General features: G+C 39.3%; 1 protein-coding gene across 1 annotated transcript in view; it reads left to right on the top strand.

Annotated features, from left to right (window-relative positions):
- The first annotated feature begins 12,890 nt into the window (after window positions 1–12,890).
- LOC111188033 (uncharacterized) overlaps window positions 12,891–18,837 on the top strand; it is a 63,519-nt gene continuing 57,572 nt past the window's right edge. The window contains exons 1-2 of the mRNA XM_089912637.1: window positions 12,891–12,900; window positions 14,774–14,863. Coding sequence (XP_089768763.1) covers window positions 12,891–12,900; window positions 14,774–14,863 — 100 coding nt within the window. The remainder of the gene's footprint in view (window positions 12,901–14,773; window positions 14,864–18,837) is intronic.

The following is an 18,837-nucleotide window of genomic DNA, read 5'->3' as shown; positions in this document are numbered from 1 at the left end:
TTCTAATGTTGATATATCTCAACTTTGCCCCCTTTTTTCTGTGTTTACTGCCTCTGCTTGTTAGATTACTCATCCATTCTTGCCTAAATAATACAATAGTGTCTCATATCCCCAGGGCTTAGGATAGTGGTGGCATAATAATACCTTAATAGTACTTGAATTGAAAGTCTGGGCTTAGGAAGCAGACAAGTCATTACATTAGTGTGATGAGTGCTATGGAATAGGGAATGCTGACACACGATTACTGGGGTACTGACCTCAGGTCACAATAAAAATAACCTTGATTATGCTGTACACCTTAAACTTATACAGTGCTGTATGTCAATTATATCTCAAAACTGGACCAAAAAGAATTTAAAAAATAATTTTGAGAAATATCTTACACTCAGTTAAAATACTTACTATATGCAAGGGACCATAGCTAATATGACAAAGACACAGGACTTGCACAATGGAGCTCATGATGGCATGGGATAGTCTCACATGCCCAAACTGTCTAATCAACACATATGCTTGAATGTCCAATATTCACCTCAAACTACAGAACAGTGAACTCCTGATTCCCTGCTCCAAGCCATCATCTGATTGCACATAGGAAATATGCTCCAGTCGCAGTCTTCACAACATCACTTAATGGCAGCTCCACCTTTCTAGTTGTTCAGGACAAAAGCATTGGTGTCATCCTTGATATTGTTTCCCTAACTGTCCATATCCAGTCCATCCTGTTGTCTCTACCTTCTGAAATGAATTTGGAACATGACGATGTCTCTCGCTCACTCTGCTGCTATGATTACTGCAGTAGCATCATAACTAATCTCCCAGCTTCTGCCTGAGACCATACTTCCAACAGTCTGTTCTCAGCACAGAAGTTTGATGGTCCTCAGGGAAGGTCCTGGCTGTAGAAGACTAGATAGAAAGATAGATTAAGATCGAATGATGGGCTTCCCTGGTGGCGCAGTGATCGAGAGTCCGCCTGCCGATGCAGGGGACGCGGGTTCGTGCCCCAGTCCGGGAGGATCCCACATGCCGTGGAGTGGCTGGGCCCGTGAGCCATGGCCGCTGGGCCTGCGTGTCCAGAGCCTGTGCTCCGCAACGGGAGAGGCCACAGCAGTGAGAGGCCCACGTACCGCAAAAAAAAAAAAAAAAAAAAAAGAAAGAAAACCAGAGCCTTATTATTCTAAGATTTCAGGGACAAAAATGTCCTCAGGTATATAATTCATCTACTTCTGGTAAAACCTTTTTCTTTGCCAATGTAACAAGCTCTACCTTTAACATTTTTTTAGGGTCTGCACACCTAACTCCTAACATCTGTGAAATCCTTTACTTCTTTCACAGGATTTTTCTAGTTTGGCATCCGGGCATCCTCTCAAACAGCAAACACGCAGATCCAGGGTGCAACCCCTACCCTATCTGAAGACAGCATTTCTGCATCCATGGAGGGCTTTAGTAACAATTAAATGACAAGTTGAGGACTTCAAAGCCTTACGATAGAAGACTTTTTCTTTGTTTCCTTATTTAGTTGAATACACGGCTATCCTCATTTTTTAAAAAAGCAAATGCAGAACTTCTTAAAATGGATAGGAAAAAGAAAATTACTAGACAAAGTAAGGAAGAAGAGATGGCCTAGCTGATATACTAGGAGGTTCTCTGGTCAAAGTCAGCATTTATGATTCTGAGCTCTAGGTCCTACTTCCTCCATCAATTAAACATTTCCAAATTGTAAATGTGCTGGGGCAGCAACCGGGCTCCTAGGCAGGACAAAAATACAAACCAAGAGATGCGTGGACGAAAAATAAGACAAAGGTAAGTTTAAAATATACAGCCATTTCAAAGCTCAATTAAAAAAATCCTAGCAAAGGAACCAACCACTGCAGGCAAACAGCAGTATTCGATCAAGAAATAGACAAACTATGCCTGGTAAGCTGAAAGCCATTTCTGAAGAGGTGAAGAGGGAGAGAGAGGGAAGGGACAGTTGTCCAGCAGCTAAACATAACTCACATCAAAAGGAAGGGCCTCACACCTCAATATAACTCCAAGAAATTAGCTACACATTCCCAGACCATCAAAAAGTAGAAAAGGGCTTCCCTGGTGGCGCAGTGGTTGAGAGTCTGCCTGCCGATGCGGGGGACACTGGTTTGTGCCCCGGTCCGGGAGGATCCCACATGCTGCGGAGCGGCTGGGCCCGTGAGCCATGGCCGCTGAGCCTGCGCGTCCGGAGCCTGTGCTCCGCAACGGGAGAGGCCACAACAGGGAGAGGCCAGCGTACCGCAAAAAAAAAAAAAAAAAAAAAAAAAAGATTGAATGATGATGATGATGACAATGAACATGAATATGAAGGAGGAAGAGGAGGAGAAGAAAGAAAGACAAGAAGGAAGAAAGGAAGGAAGGAAGAAAGAAAGGGAGGGAGGGAAGGAAGGAAGGAAGGAAGGGAGAAAGATAGATACATAAAACTATGAGACTGGATAAGATCACCAAGGCAATGATTGTAAATGAAGGGAAGATCTAAAGACAGGCTCTGGGACACCTCAACATTAAGAATTTGGAGGAAAAAGTAGGAACCAATAAGCAGAGACTGAGAAGTAGCAGCCAGTGAGGTAGGAGGAAAACCAGGAGAGTGTGGCATACTGGAAGGCAAGAGAGGAAAGTATTTCAAGGAGAAAGTGATCAACTGCATGAAAAGATGCCAATCCTCCAAGTAAGATGAGGACTCAGAGTTGATCATTAGATTTAACAACACAAAGATCATTCATGGCCTTGAGAAGAATAGACTCAGGTGAGAAGTGGAGGTAAAAGCGTGACGGGAGTGGATTAGAGAGAGAGGAAGAGCAATTGGTGATAGCAAGTGTAATCAACTACTTTAGGGAGGTTTGTTCCACAGAGGTGCAGAAAATGAGAGAGCATCAAGAGGGCTTTTTAAAGGTAGGAGATGTAGCATGTTGGATGTTGATGGAAAAGATCCAGTCAAGAGGAATAAACCGATGATGGAGGAGAGAAAGGGAGAACTGCTAGAGCAATGTTATGGTGCAGAAGTAACATAATAGGAGTGAGTCACAGGTTGAGGGGTTGGCCTTGGCTAAAAGCACAGACGTTTCACTGGTGGTAAGTAGAGACAAGGTGACAGTAATGTGGAGGGACTCTGTGTATCACGAGAAGAATGTTTTTTCTACAATTAAGAGAGCAGGGCAAATACCTAAGGGGGTGAATGAGGAACTGGGGAGGATCATGGCTGGGGGGAGGGGCTGATACATAGAGCCAAAGCCGGAGACAAAAAGGAATTCTGGAAGTTGCCATGGCAAGGTTTTTTATTAGAGCCTAAGGAGTCGGTAGCAGCATGTGAGCCCAGGTGGGCAGAAAAAAAAGTTGAAGTTGGTGATCACCTGGTAACAGGTATGGCATCCTAGTGTTCAGCCAGGGACTAGGGAGTTTTGGGGTTTGGAGGAGAGAACTGGGAAGCAGAAAGACAAAGAGGCTGCCCTCAGTGGATGGGAGGGAACTCTGTTTTGGACACCTCATTTCTCTCAGAAGTTGGCACCTCTGTGGTCCCACTTTCTGACCTACCACAGAGGAGAGAGTAAGGGCAGGAAGTGCTGTGGCTTCCTCATGGTGTGGTATGGGGGACTATGGGATGCCCCCGCCTCACTGTTTCCTAAGGAAACCCAAGATGGCTTAACATACCATCAAACCAGGAGGTGGGGGCAGGAATCTATTCCTCTGATAGGACTCAGCACTTAGCAGAGTGTATCCACTGCTAGCAGGATGCAGAAAAGCCAGATGGGAAGAAGCATGAATGTGTCCCTCCTCTGAATGGTGATTCTGTGCCTAAGGGTTGGGGGCCCAGCCCCTGGGGGTAGAGAGATGAGCTGGAACCAAGACCTTCAGGATTCTCAAGTCTCAGCAAAGTTAAGAGCTGAGAGAAGACAGGGTCAGAGCCTATAATTCATGCAGGATGTTGTAGAGGGATGAAGCCTTGCTCATTCCATCCTATAACCCTAGCACAAGCCCCACCTTCCAGCTCCCCCTAGGCTCAAGAGGTAAAATCAGAATGAAAACTCTCATGGCAGGGCACAAACTCAAGTATTTACTCTTCCAGAATTGGTGGTAGATGCTAGGAGTACATCAATTCTTGCTTGGGAACTTCGGAGTTTCCTCTGCCCTCTGAGGTACCATATTGTCATGGCGAAAGGTTTTGACCTTCTGGAGCCCTTCTGGTCTCTGAGGAAAGCATTTCAGAATTCTATAGAGAGAATTTAAGGCAACTGCCTTCCTGCAGTGGAGGAGAATGGCTTCTCCACAAAATCACTTCTGTTAAACAATGAGTCCTAGCAAACAGAGCGTGGCTGCTTCCTTTTTGTACCTCCTCACTGCAGCCCGCACAGAGAGGGCAACAAACACAGGACGGCACAGGAATAAACCCCACGGAGATGCTGCATCCTGCACCATGTGAGAGAACAATAAGGATAATCTTATTTTAATAAGCCAAATCCTCTTAAATTTTATAAATATTTATAACACAAAAGTGTACATATTTTTACACAAAATATCATGGGTTTGATTCTCATCAACATTTCTAATCTTAATTTCTAGGATTAAAATCTATTAACTCAAAAAGAAAACAATTTAAAATAACAGATTATCCTTGTGATTCTAACTTAAAGTATATAATTATATAAATGTTTTATTCATGTAAGCTAGGATTTACATCCTCCCCACTCTAAGGCCTGTTTTTCCTCCTCCTCCATGCAAATACGGTAAGAAAATGACTGATTAGTATAACTCAATTACCAGTAAACAGGCGAATGCCTAATTTCTGGGTGCTATTTCCTTTTGTGTACCAGCTATCTCACTTTCCCTGAAGGTACTATGTACTTTCACACCTATATGTGTTTCTTCAGGCTTGGAAAAACTTAACCCATCCTTTAAGGCACAGTGGAAATGTGCCCTTGGCTGACGTTTTCCCCCTCCTCCTCTAGAAGCAGGGTTTTCTACGTCCTCTGTGGTGTTCTGCTTTCCCTGCCCTGAAATAGGTATGTATGACTGCCAATGGTGGGATCATGCATCCATAAAGGCACAGTGTCCGGTCCATAATAATCACTTAATACATGTTAACTTGACCTAACCTAATGAGTTAAATTGGCATGAGGTAAATATGCTGACCAGCTAGATAAGAGATTACTCGGTCAACTCTTATTTAGGATCCCATAGAATCATAGATATTTGAAATAATCTAGCTCTGGTTCATATTTTTGTGTTTTATGGAGAATTTAATTTGAAGAAAGGTTTCTATGGCATAAAACAGCATGAAAGCCACTGATTCTGGACTATTTTCAGATGAGTAAATTGAAGATTTTTTAATATAAAAATCTAGGTAATTTGATTTGAAAAATTAAAAGACCCAGCAATAAGGTTTTGTTTTTTCATTCTTGAAAAGTGTCAATCTTCCGGAACTCACTCCAGTTTGCCACAGTCCTCACCATTCCCTGAAGTGTCCCTGATGCAGAAGCTAAGTATCGAGAGTAGCACTAAACTCCCAAAATGATGAGTCTGGCATACCATGGAAATACACCTGACCTTCTCCCTGCATTTGTGTTACTTGCCTGTCCCTGAAGGCAATTGAACTTGAGTCCTCAGATTTGCAATAGATGTGTTTCTATGAAGTATTGGGGAAAAATATTGTTTACAAATTAAACTTCATCTGAAATGTATGCAGTTTGCTATTCAGAGGAATTAACTGTAACTATATACTAACTCTTTTGAACATCAAATGAGCACACTTGATTATATTTCTAGTCCCTTGACAAGAGCTACATCTTAGCCTGGCATATAATTCTGAGAGCTCAGTTTGTCCTATTAAAATTTCTTTCTTCTATTATCATGACATTTACTTTTGCACAGGAGAAGCTTGGGTTCAGTGTGATTATTCTTCCTTTGCAAGTAATCTTTTTGTTTGGCTTTCTTTTCCTGCATGGATAAGATCATAGTTCTTTTACAGTTTTTATCACGAAAATAAAACTGTTGCCAAGACAAGTTGAAGACTGAACAACATTAAGTTAATTTTTGCCAGGGGCGTGGTGAGCTCATTAGAGCTGTAGATTTGGAAATTATTTTTTCACCCTAGCAAGTTTTCCTTTGTGTATATAGTTCTAAAAAACTTTTATTGGTGTATTGATTTCATATAAAATTTACACATGCTAAGTGGTAAACAGTTTGATGATTTTTGGTTTCAGAACATTTTCATCATCCCCCAAAGTCCTTTTGTCCTCATTTGCAGTTAATCACTGCTCCCACCCACCCCAGCCCTAGCCAAGCTTGAGCCAGAAATATACTTGCCCCACTTATGACCTCAACCCTGGGCAGGTATTGGCCCTCCTTAATCACTCATCACTGAGGTCATCACCTCCACCAACAATGCCTTTGGACATAGGTGTTGCCAACCACTCCACATGGAGTGAACTCCCTTGCACCAAAGCACAGCCTGCCTGCTGCCCTGGCAGAACCTTACTGAGCTGAAGGGGGTGGGGAGTGATTGGATATTTGAATTACCATTCAGGAAGACACAAACAGGAAAATTCTGCAACATCTCCATTTCCAGATTCACCAAGGGCCTAGTGCTCTGTGACCCCTGCCTCCAAAGCAGAGACTGTCACCAAAGAATTACTCCATCAATACTCGTGTGCCATTTCACATTCAGATATGACCTTTTTATCTGGGAGGAGACTGTTAGAGTAAGGAGGTGGCAACTACAGATATGACTTATCATTTTCATAACACCAATAATATTTGTTTATTTAATTTATTTAGTTGCCCTGGATCTTAGTTGTGGCTCGTGGGCTCCTTAGTTGTGGCTCGCCAGCTCCTTAGTTGTGGCATGTGAACTCTTAGTTGCAGCATGCATGTGGGATCTAGTTCCCTGAGCAGGGATTGAACCTGGGCCCCCTGAATTGGGAGCACAGAGTCTTAACCACGGCGCCACCAGGGAAGTCCCTTATTTGTTTATTTTAAAAAAGCTTCTAAAAGTTTGAGTTTGTTGTGTGTATAGCAGGTGGTGTCATAAAAATTCAGACAGTCCTTTGAGGCCATGGATACAGGAGGAGGAGATTACAGAGCTCCAAAAAGGATTTCTGAAAAGAATGCAAAAATAGCCAAGGGTGTATTTGGAGCTATGGGAAAAGAAACTATGGTTAAAAAGGTTGGCTTTGCTCTAGAAGAGCTGAATTGTTGATGTTTTAGCATTCAATAAAAATTAATACCCTTATTGATTTGGAAGATTTAACAGTCAATAAAAATAAATGCCCCGGGAATTCCCTGGTGGCGCAGTGGTTAAGAATCCACCTGCCAATACAGGGGACACGGGTTCGAGCCCTGGTCCGGGAAGATCCCACATGCCACGGAGCAACTAAGCCCGTGCACCACAACTACTGAGCCTGCGCTCTAGAGCCCATGAGCCACAACTACTGAGCCCGCGTGCCACAACTACTGAAGCCTGCATGCCTAGAGCCCGTGCTCCGCAACAAGAGAAGCCACCACAATGAGAAGCCCGTGCACTGCAACAAAGAGTAGCCCTGCCCGCCGCAACTAGAGAAAGCCCGTGTGCAGCAATGAAAACCCAACGCAGCCAAAAACAAACAAATAAATAAATTTAAAATAAATGAATAAATGCCCCTATTGATTTGGACGATATGTTGTAGAAGACCCCTCAAAATAGATTCCGTTGTAGTCTTTTGTTTGCCAGTTTGGGCATTTGCATGGTGTTAAACTTAAATCAGAGTTAATTTTCAGGATAAGACTGCTTTTATTCCCCTGCCTGCTTGTCATCCACTATATTCTACACCTCTCCTCCAGCATAATTACTTTCTTAGTCTAATATTTTCTTTGGAGAATCTTCTTCATGATCGACAATTTCAGTTTATGGGTTATGCTGTAGCTCAGAATTACAAGGCATTTAGCTAGAAATGCCTAAAGAGTAAACTTGAGCCCTCACATAAAACAAAGATAATGGTGTCATTTTCAGGGATAGCGCCATCTGAAACTAGCCTGCTGGGATTATTTGGCCAGTGGGTACAGGTAGGAAAGCAACGTGCCCAGGAAGCTTTAAAGGCCTTAGATGTTTGGAAAAAGCAGGTTAACACAAGTACCACTGACACCAATTCTATAGCCTTGGACAAATCATTGTAGTTGTTTTGTTTGTTTTTTATTGGAGTATAATTGCTTTACAATGTTTTGGTAGTTTCTGCTGTACAATGAAGTGAATGAGCTATGTGTATACATCTATCCCTTCCCTCTTGGACCTCCCACCCCCCCATCTAGATTATCATCTAGATCATCACAGGGGACCGAGCTGAGCTCCCTGTGCTGTACAGCAGGTTCCCACTAGCTATCTATTTTACACATGGTAGTGTATTCATGTTAAACCTAATCTCCCAATTCATCCCACCCTCCCCTTTCCTCCCTGTGTCCACATGTCCGTTCTCTACATCTGCATTTCTATATGCCCTACAAATATGTTCATCTGTATCATTTTTCTAGATTCCACATATATGCATTAATATACGATATTTTTCTCTTTCTGACTTACTTCACTCTGTATGACAGACTCTAGGTCCATCCATATCGTTACAAATGACCCAATTTCATTTATTTTTATGGCTGAGTAATATTCCATTATATATATGTACCACATCTTCTTTATCCATTCATCTGTCGATGGACATTTAAGTTGCTTCCATGGCTATTGTAAATAGTGCTGCAATGAAATTGGGGTGCATATGTGTTTTTGAATTATGGTTTTCTCAGGGTATATGCCCAATAGTGGGATTGCTGGGTCATATGGTAGTTCTATATTTAGTTTTTTAAGGAAACTCCATACTGTTCTCCATAACTAAAAATTAGATTGCATTTATGTCTTAAAATAGGTCAGCTCCTTAGGATAATGTTCACGTTTTGTATATCCTCTACCAAAAAAACAATCTTTTAAGTATCTTTTGTCTTGCTTTTGTCTTCTGTATCATTCTGATAAAGCATTGTCCAGTGGACCCTGCCGCAGCTGATCCAACTTCTGACTTCAGTCAGCAAGCTTTCTTTTGCTTTTTCTTAAATATTTATTTATTTGGCTGCATTGGGTGTTCGTTGCGGCATGTGGGATCTTTCATTGCGGTGCAAGTTGCAGCGTGGGCTCTTCATTGTGGCGCATGGGCTTCTCTCTAGCCGTGGAGCATGGGTTTTCTCTTCTCTAGTTGCGCGGGTTCCAGAGTGCATGGGCTCTGTAGTTTGTCGCACGCAATCTCTCTAGTTGAGGCACGCGAGATCAGTAGTTGTGGCACGTGGGCTTAGTTGCCCTGCAGCACGTGAGATCTTAGTTCCCTGACCAGGGATTGAACCCTTTGCATTGGGAGTCAGATTCTTTACCAGTGGACCACCAGGGAAGTCCCAGTCAGCAAGCTTTTGAATATTTATTTGTACCACTCTATTTTTCTTATTCCCAGCATGAACCCATCTGTTACTATATTCCTGTCTCTAGCTCTTTGTCCTTCTTTTTCAACATTCATAATTGTCCTCTTTTCTATCTGCTAAATTGTGTTCCACTATTATAGGAAATCTCACTATAAGACAGACCTAGCAATACATTTTTCAAGATTAACTTTTAGTACAACTATTTCACAACTCTTAGCTCCCTACTCCAAATTACTCAGTTTTTATGATTATTATTTTTTATTACATACTTATTAACTTACTCATTTTGCATCTAGTGACTGTGTTGTTTTTTAATGTGTACTATCAGGGTTAGTCCATAAACCTACAATTCCCCAAATAGTATTTGCTACAATAAGGAATACCAACTAATACAACAGACTAGAGAGTACCAACGTAGACAATTATATGTATGCAAAACTCCATATGTATGTTTAAAGAGGTTAAGGAAGGGTTGTTTAAGATAGGGTATTATAGAAACAGGATAGCATTTCAGCAATTTAAGGTGAATCCCTGCTTTATCATGTTTCAAAGTCAATCTATATGGAATAAAAATATAAACATTGAATCAAATTATAATAAAAATTGACAAAGATTAAATCATTTATTCAATATATAGAAGGAGGATAACGTCTTCATTTTTGAAGAAATTAAAAATTGTAAATGGATGATTGATAGCTTCAAGAATATACGTATAGGGCTTCCCTGGTGGCGCAGTGGTTGAGAGTCAGCCTGCCGATGCAGGGGACACAGGTTCGTGCCCCGGTCCGGGAAGATCCCACGTGCCGCGGAGAGGCTGGGCCCGTGAGCCATGGCCGCTGAGCCTGCGCGTCCGGAGCCTGTGCTCCACAACGGGAGAGGCCACAGTGGTGAGAGGCCCGCGTACCGCAAAAAAAAAAAAAAAGAATATACGTATATAAAATTTCTATACCATTCAAAAACCCCAAAGGGGCTGATATATACAATACTTTTAAAAATTCATGTTTATAAAGAAGACATTCAAACTTGGAAGGATAAACGAAAAAGAGGATATCAGTGCATTTCACTAGACTGTAAGCTCTGAGAGGACAGGGACATTTCCTTGTACTTCACACATAATAGGTATGTAATAAATATTGAATGAATAAATGATAATAAATGAAATAAAAGCCAACTTCTAAAAGCTTATTACTGCAAGAATAAATATGTGAAATAAAAAACTCTGGACAACTAAAATATGCCAGCTAAAATAGTTTAAAAAATTATACAGTATCAGCAGCGTTGTAGTAGAATTGGTACACATTCCTTGTAGCAGCTCTATAAATTGGTTATCTTTTGGAGGTAATACGATAATTTGTAATAAGGGCGCATCATCCCCCATGCAGAAATTTATCCTAATGAAGTAGCCAAGGTTAGATATTTCATCAGATTTGCATCACTGGTGGTGTTTATGTCAGCAAGACAAGGATTACAGATCTACATTTCAGTTTTAAGGGTCACCTGAGTTGAAGAACCTTGTAAAAGAGTTCTGCAATTTTTTTGATTATCTGCAGGGTTCTACTTGCAGAAGCATTTCCTTTAGTGATAGAAGGCCGGCGTAGGCCTTGTATCAGTGAGGAAAAGCTAGATTATGTTGTGGTAACAAACAACCTTCAGATCTCAGTAGCTTAAAACAATAAAGGTTTTGCTCATGCCCATCTTGGATGGGTGGGAGGCTCTACTCCACAGCTTTGTCATGCTTGGTCCAGGGCCTGGGTTAGGAGAGCAGGCACTGGCTGGAGTACTGGCAACTGTCATGGAAGAAGGGAAAGAGGACGTGGTGAAGCATGCACTGCATCCTAAAGCAACTGATTGCATTTCTTAGTCAGAGCAGCGAGCTCCGTGGAATGTGGAATTGGAATCCTACCACATTCCTGGAAGGAAAGAGAAAACCAGACAGTTGTGAACAGCCATCCTGATATCACAATCTCTTAGAGTAGAATTGTGGCCAAGGTAGTTTTAGTTTTCCACCTGCCTCTCTAATCAACTAATCTCTACTTCTGATGAATTTGATGATAACTATTCTGGAAGGAAGCAAGGCCTCCTTCAGATACTTTAACAGAAACTTTGATGTCAATATATATCAGATGCAGAAGGCAATGAGTCATTATGGCTTTCCATCCAAAGCAGCAAAATCAGATGTGCTGTCAAGCATCACAAATATACTTTCTGCACACAGGGTCCATAAGAACTGTTTGGAAAATACAGTATCATTTTAAAGATATCAGTGTCTTTACCAGTTTCCTAAAAGGTGAAAGCAAAACAGAAGTTCGTTGTTGAGGGTGTCGACATGTAAATAAGAGATGAAAACCAGGAAATGGCTGCACTGAGTGATAGCAATAATTTTCTCCAACTACCTGTGTAATGAAAATGGTGAATCTGCTGGCTCTCCACAGCCTGCTTCAAAATGGCAGATGGCATGCCTGATGGGGAGGGGAAGTCTTCATCTCCAGGGCTATTGCTTCAGTTTCCTTCCTTTGCTTCAAGCCTTAATGTAGGATAACCATTTCTATGACATGTAACTTTATCAAGGGTCCTCTGATCATTCTTCTCAATGTAAAAAGCTTCCCTGTAGGATGTTTTAAGATAAAGACTTTATATTAAATCAACTCCATGTTTTAGTAAAGTGCCAGCTTTTTAGAGTTGAGCCTCGTGTTCACAAAGAATACATACTGGTGGTGTAAATTTGTGAGTGTCAGGTAAGATTCTCTTTCAGCTTTTCTGATTTTGTGCATCCAGTGGGAAGAAGTATATCATATAAAAGCACTGTCACTTTTATGTCCCATTATATTTGGTGATAAATCTAAAACCAAATGCTATGTAAGACTCACTATATTTCATTTCTTTGTCAATTTCTGACTGAAGCTTGGCCTGGTGGTAAGCAAAGTGAATCTGTATAATGATCATGATGTCACTGTATGTTTTCCTTAATTTATCTTCCTAGGAAACTATTCTTGGCCGAATAACATGGTGGTGATGATGGAAACTATACTTGAAGTGGCCACGCCACTTAAGGAGCATTCCATATCCCTTACACAACCATATTCTTTGGTCACAATCAAAGCCTTGATAAAATAATTTGAAATAAAAATATGTTTTCTACAAAGACAAAAATCAAAGCAACAGAAAAGAAATCCAAGAAACAAAGCTATATATGTGCCTGACTTACTGAGCCCTCCAAAGTTGATGTAATTAAAGTGCATTGTTTACCAAAACAAAATCCTCTTTAGATAATTTTGTGGTTATTTGAATAACTAATAAACTGTGAGCTTTTGGTATTAATCTTTTTTTTAAACTAAAGATGTTATTGAGATACTTCTTTTTTTGGTAGACTTTCAGCCTTCAAGGACTCTCCATTAGTGTATGCCATATTACAGACACAGCCATTAAAGCTTTAGTTGAAAAGCATGGGAATAGGTAAGTAACGATAAATTTCTCATTTACATGTACCTTAACATTTTTATATCACCTATTAGCTTACAGAGTATGTTCTGTTGTTGTATTTGTATTTAATTATTTGGTGTTTTCATCAAGCATTCATTGAGGTAGGCATTATCCATATTCGTCAGTTGAGTAAAATGAGGCCCAGAGACATTAAGTGACCTGCTAAGTGACACAAAGTATGTTATAGAAGCTAGACCTTCCAGTCTCAAGCATAGTGTTCTTTGTGTTATAGCACAACTCAAGGAAACATCTTGAAAACATTTTCCTTTTCTCCTCTTGTTCAGAACTTCAAAGCTAATCACAAAAAACTAGAGACTTTCCCATCGTGATTTGATTTCCACTGTCTTGGGCTGAAAGAGTTGATGCCATGCTTTCCCCCCATCGTTCTGGAAAGATCGTCAAATAGCTGTATTTTCAGTAACTGTCATTCTTCCACATTTGGGGAGAGAAATTCCACCCACTACAGTAAGATGACCAGTAGCAGATGGCACCTGCAGGAAGGTACTCCAGACTTACAGGATTCCTAAGGGTCTGATGAGGTTTGAGTTCTGTAACCTGAAGGCTCATCAAGGGAGAGCATGTGGAATCCTCAAATAAGGTGGCATCAAAGATCCATGTCTGGTCTCTCGGGGCAGCTGCTGCTGCTCCTACACCTATAGAAACCATCTAGAAAGAAGCTTCATGAACAGCAGTATGGGCTTCTTCCGTATTTGTGAGGTGAATTGATTCGGTGGGTGGTGGATTTTCATTCCACTAATTTAAGTCTGCTTCTTATTTGAGTCTGCTTCTCCTTTGTTCCAAAGGAGTCTGGTGAGTTTTACCCAGTGTGAAAACCAAGGTGTAGGCTCTGTGCATAAACAACCCCTGGACAAACAGAATTTTTCTCTTGGTCACTCCCTCTGGAGAAAGGCTACTGCCTTCTCTTCAACTTTTTGTTTTTTTTTTTTAAAAATAAAATTTCCCAACACCATCAGCCTGGGAAAGTCTAATTGAATAGTACATTGGATGTGATGATGTGTTAAAAAATATGGTGTATGATGACCCCAACGTGAACTGGAAGTCTGATGTATTCTCAAGAATCTGTTTGAAACATCCTCACTTTGATCAACTCACTTCCTTATTATTTTATAAATCATGAATCATAAAAATCAGTTTATATTATGTTTTTGGAAAGAGTAACTGAGAGACTCTAGATATTTGCTTGATCCTGTGGTTATTTTGATGCTTAGACGTTCTACTTTATAAGCAGAAAAAATATTCTACTAAACTGATGTAAGTAATTGGCCAACTTATGAGGAGGAAGTATTGGATACATTATAATTTGTTTACAGATTACCTGTCCTTTTACCTATTGATATAGTACTCATTTTTCCCCTCAAATTCTTACTTCTCTTTGAAGCCTTCTTTGAGTAGTAGGGGGGAAAGGGTGGGACTCATATAGACCTGTTTATTAGTTACGTGAATTTGGGAAAGTTATATATTTTCTGAGCCCAAGTTATTTATAAAGTGTGGGTCATAATGATTATTGTGGAGAGCTGTTGTGAAAATTTAAAAAGATAATGTATATAAGACGCTTAGTGACTAGTATTTAGTATGTGCTCAATAAATGCTACTTTAATTATTTTATTCCAGCCTACATTGATTGTCCCCCCTCTCTGAATGCCTGTGGCACATACTGTTCCCTAATATTTCTATAACGATAACCTTGTCTCCTTAACCAGCTTTTAAAGAAAGAATACTTTTTACACCTTCAGGATCTGGCACAATGCAGGAAATAATTTGGGGAAACACCATGAATCCTCCCAACGTCAACAGCCTGTGAATTGTGTAATAACTTATTTGGCAGAAAAACACACCAAGGAGTGTGGCCCCTATGATAAAGAAAGGCTGGAGCTGGCCAATAAAAACCTCATCAAATCCAATTCTGATTGGCAAAGTATACAAGTAAATTAAGGAGGCCAACATTTCTTACATAAGTTGGCAACAGGTTGTGGTTTCTCTGCATTATCTCAAGTCTTTTGAATCCTAGCCCTTGAACAATTTTGACATAAGTCAGCATTAAATGGAAAGATAAAACGAGAAATGAAGTCTTGGCAGGGAATTCCAAAATGGTCCCTGTTGCCACAGTTTCAAATCTCACCTTTATTCACTCTGGAATATTAATACCAATGCTGTGGTTCAGAAAAGTTCCAGTGTATTTTTTCTTGTTTCTTTTTTAAAAGTTTTACTATCTGGATATATTTGCTTCTAATTGTTTCTGATGCATAGGTTAATTTTTTGAATAGTTGTACCTACTTTTCTCTTTCAAATTTTAGCAAATATTTTCCTACATTATTAAAAACTTGCCGTTAGCATCATAAGCTTTGAACAGTTAGGATGTTTCTAATATTTTGAAGCAAATGCTGCCCCAATGATACATCTTTTTACACAGAGATTTCCATCTCCCCTTTAATGACTATTTAGGCTAGATTCTCCAGAGTGGGATTTCCGGGTCTAACTACATGAAAAAAAAACACTTTAAATCTTGATTTACATTTCCAAATGTTTTTAAGGATTGGACTAATGTGTACTCCATGAACAGTGGAAGGGAATGCCTCTTCATCATAACCTTGCCAGTCACTGTTCTTTGAGACGAGGTGGGGAGTTGAGGCACAGGGACAAAGTGAACTTCACTTATTTGACAGGGAAAAGAAGAAGTTTTTTTCTTTTGTAAGATTGCTTTATTATTCTTGTCTTTGGTTATTTGGTTTTATCTTTAAATATGTTTGCCATTTGCATTTCTTCAATTGTAGATTTTCTGTTCAAGTCCTGTTGAAGGCATAGTGGTTTTTGTAACAAAGAAATTTCATTCATTATCTTTAAGAGAACACAGTTCTTTTCTGTCTAGACCTCAGATTATTATATCCACATTTTATTTTACTTGTTATCTATTTGTTGAAAATTCACTCTTAAATCCATAAGGATTTTTAAGTACCATGCTTATTTTTAAAAAAATAAGGATTAAAAAAAATTAGGACATACAGAATTAAAGAAAATTAAAATTGCCCTTAATTTACTACCCAGTGATGAGCACTGTGTACATCTTATAGATTTCCTTTCAGTCTTTATTCTATGTGTGGAAAAAAAGTTTTTTAAAACAAAACCATAATCACAAGGATAGTTTTGTGGCATTTATTTTCATTAAGTACACAGAATATTCTCAATCCATTAAATATCTTTTGAAAACATCATTTAAAAAAATTATTTATTTATTTTTGGCTGCGTTGGGTCCTTGTTGCTGCACGCGGGCTTTTCTCTAGTTGCGGAGAGCGGGGGCTACTCTGTTGCGGCGCGCGGGCTTCTCATTGCAGTGGCTTCTCCTGTTGCAGAGCATGGGCTTCAGGCGCGCGGGCTTCAGTAGTTGTGGCTCGCGGGCTCTAGAGTGCAGGCTCAGTAGATGTGGCACACAGGCTTAGTTGCTCCACGGCATGTGGGATCTTCCCAGACCAGGGCTCGAACCCGTGTCCCCTCCATCGGCAGGCAGATTCTCAACCACTACGCCACCAGGGAAGCCCTCATTTTTTTTTTTTTTTAAGGTAAGTCTTCCTTGATGATACTTTCTTTTTTTAAACAATTTTATTGAATTATAGTTGATTTACAATGTTGTGTTAACTTCTGTGTAAATTCTGTATAGCAAAGTGACTCAGTTATACATATACATATATATATGTATATATACATATATATACATTCTTTTTCATATTCTTTTCCGTTATGGTTTATCACAAGATCTTGAATATAGTTCCCTGCGCTGTACAGTAGGACCTTGTTGTTTATCCATCATGTATATACTAATTTGCGTCTGCTATTCCCAAACTCCCAATCCTTTTCTCCCCACCTGCCTTGGCACCCACAGGTCTGTTCTCTATGTTTGTGTGTCTGTTTCTGTTTCGTAGGTATGTTCATTTGTGTTATATTTTAGAATTCACATATAAGTGGTATCATACAGTATTTGTCTTTCTCTTTCTGACTTACTTTGCTTAGTATGATAATCTCTAGGTCCATCCATGTTGCTGTAAATGACATTATTTCAGTCTTTTTTATTGCTGAGTAATATTCCACTGTGTATATATATATATATATATATATATCTCACATCTTCTTTATCCATACATCTGTCGATGGACATTTAGGTTGTTCCCATGTCTTTGCTATTGTGTTCATAGCTAGTGCTGCTATGAACATAGGGGTGCATGTATCTTTTCAAATTATAGTTTTGCCTGGATATACGCCCAGGAGTGGGATTGCTGGATCATATGGCAACTCTATTTTTAGTTTTTTGAGGAACTTCCGTACTGTTTTCCATAGTGGCTGTATCAGTTTACATTCCCACTAACAGTAAAGAGGGTTCCCTTTTCTCCACACACTCTCCAACATTTGTTATTTGTAGACTTTTTAATGATGGCCATTCTGATGGGTGTGAGGTGGTACCTCATTGTAGTGAAAATAATTTTTAATTGTTCCATAAAACGAATGTGCAACTTCACTAACAGATATTTGTATAATTACTAAATATTTGCTATTATGTGTAATATGATGAAAATTTTAAGATAGAATCTTAGAGGTGGAATTATTGGATCAAAGGGCAGGGACATAAATACTGCAAAATAGCTTTCTATAGAGAGGTAACAATATGCATCCCAACAGAATGTGAAAATGTAATCTAACCTCATTTTGCTAGCTTTGAGCACTATTATAACTTTAAATAAAAATATTTGCTTCTTTAATTGGGTCATTTGTAGAGACATGGATGGATCTAGTCTGTCATACAGAGTGAAATAAGCCAGAAAGAGAAAAACAAATATCATATATTAACGCATACTTGTGGAATCTAGAAAAATGGTACAGATGAACCGGTTTGCAGAGTGGAAGTAGAGACACAGATATAGAAAACAAACATATGGACACCAAGGGGAGAAAGCGGGGCTGGTGGGGTGGTGGTGGTGGTGGTGGGATGAACTGGGAGATTGGGATTGACATATATACACTAATATGTATAAAACAGATAACTAATAAGAATCTGCTGTATAAAAAAATATATACAATAAAATTTAAAAAACTAAAATTTCCTTCTTTGATAGATTTGAGTTATACATCATCATTTTGCTTTGCTGCAAAGTTGAACATTTATTAGAACATTTGTTTATTGATTATTTGCCTCTATTCTTCTGTGGAATACATGTTTGTATTCTTTCCACACTTAAATATTTATTATTTTTTGGAATATATTATTCTTGGATGTTATTGGATATTGTTCTTTGGAAACTAAAAGTGTACAAAAAACAAAATTATATGTATTCTTAACACCCCCAATTATCTACTATTAATGTTTAATTTTTTTCAATCTTCCTTTTATATTTTCAAGGAAAAGTCATCTACTTATAATTTATATGGTCATTATACATAATTTATTTTGCTTTTCTTCATAATTGGAGGATTGCTGAAAATTCTCAGCATTTTATTGACAGCATGAATTCTGGGGATGTTGGCGGGGGGTTAGAAACCAAGTCATACTAATCCTTCTCTGATCCAGAATCTGTTCCTTTCCTTTCAAAAGTTTTTGAAATTTATTGCATTCAATGACTCTTGTCTTTGTTGGGTTGCCCCTGAAGAGTTTTAGATATTTTCAATTTTTTTTCTTGTTTCTGTTGTTCATTTTATTGGCTACTGGGGAAAAGAGATTTAATGTTATAGTTAAATATTAGACAACCCAGAAAGTCCCTTCTTACTCTTATTTTGGTCACCAGGGTAAGGTGAGGATTTGGCATAACTTCTGTGAGCTGGGCCAATTTTCTAATACTACCTGCCAGATAGTATTAGAAATGTTTCTAAATGGTATCTGGTTGGTTTGGAATGCTTTCTTTAACATAT

This window comes from Delphinapterus leucas, chromosome 6, assembly GCF_059928025.1.
Source record: "Delphinapterus leucas isolate spDelLeu-1000000601 "Yukka" chromosome 6, BTC_Dleu_Yukka2, whole genome shotgun sequence".
Classification (NCBI taxonomy): domain Eukaryota; kingdom Metazoa; phylum Chordata; class Mammalia; order Artiodactyla; family Monodontidae; genus Delphinapterus; species Delphinapterus leucas.
This window is presented reverse-complemented; position numbering and strand designations above follow the sequence as displayed.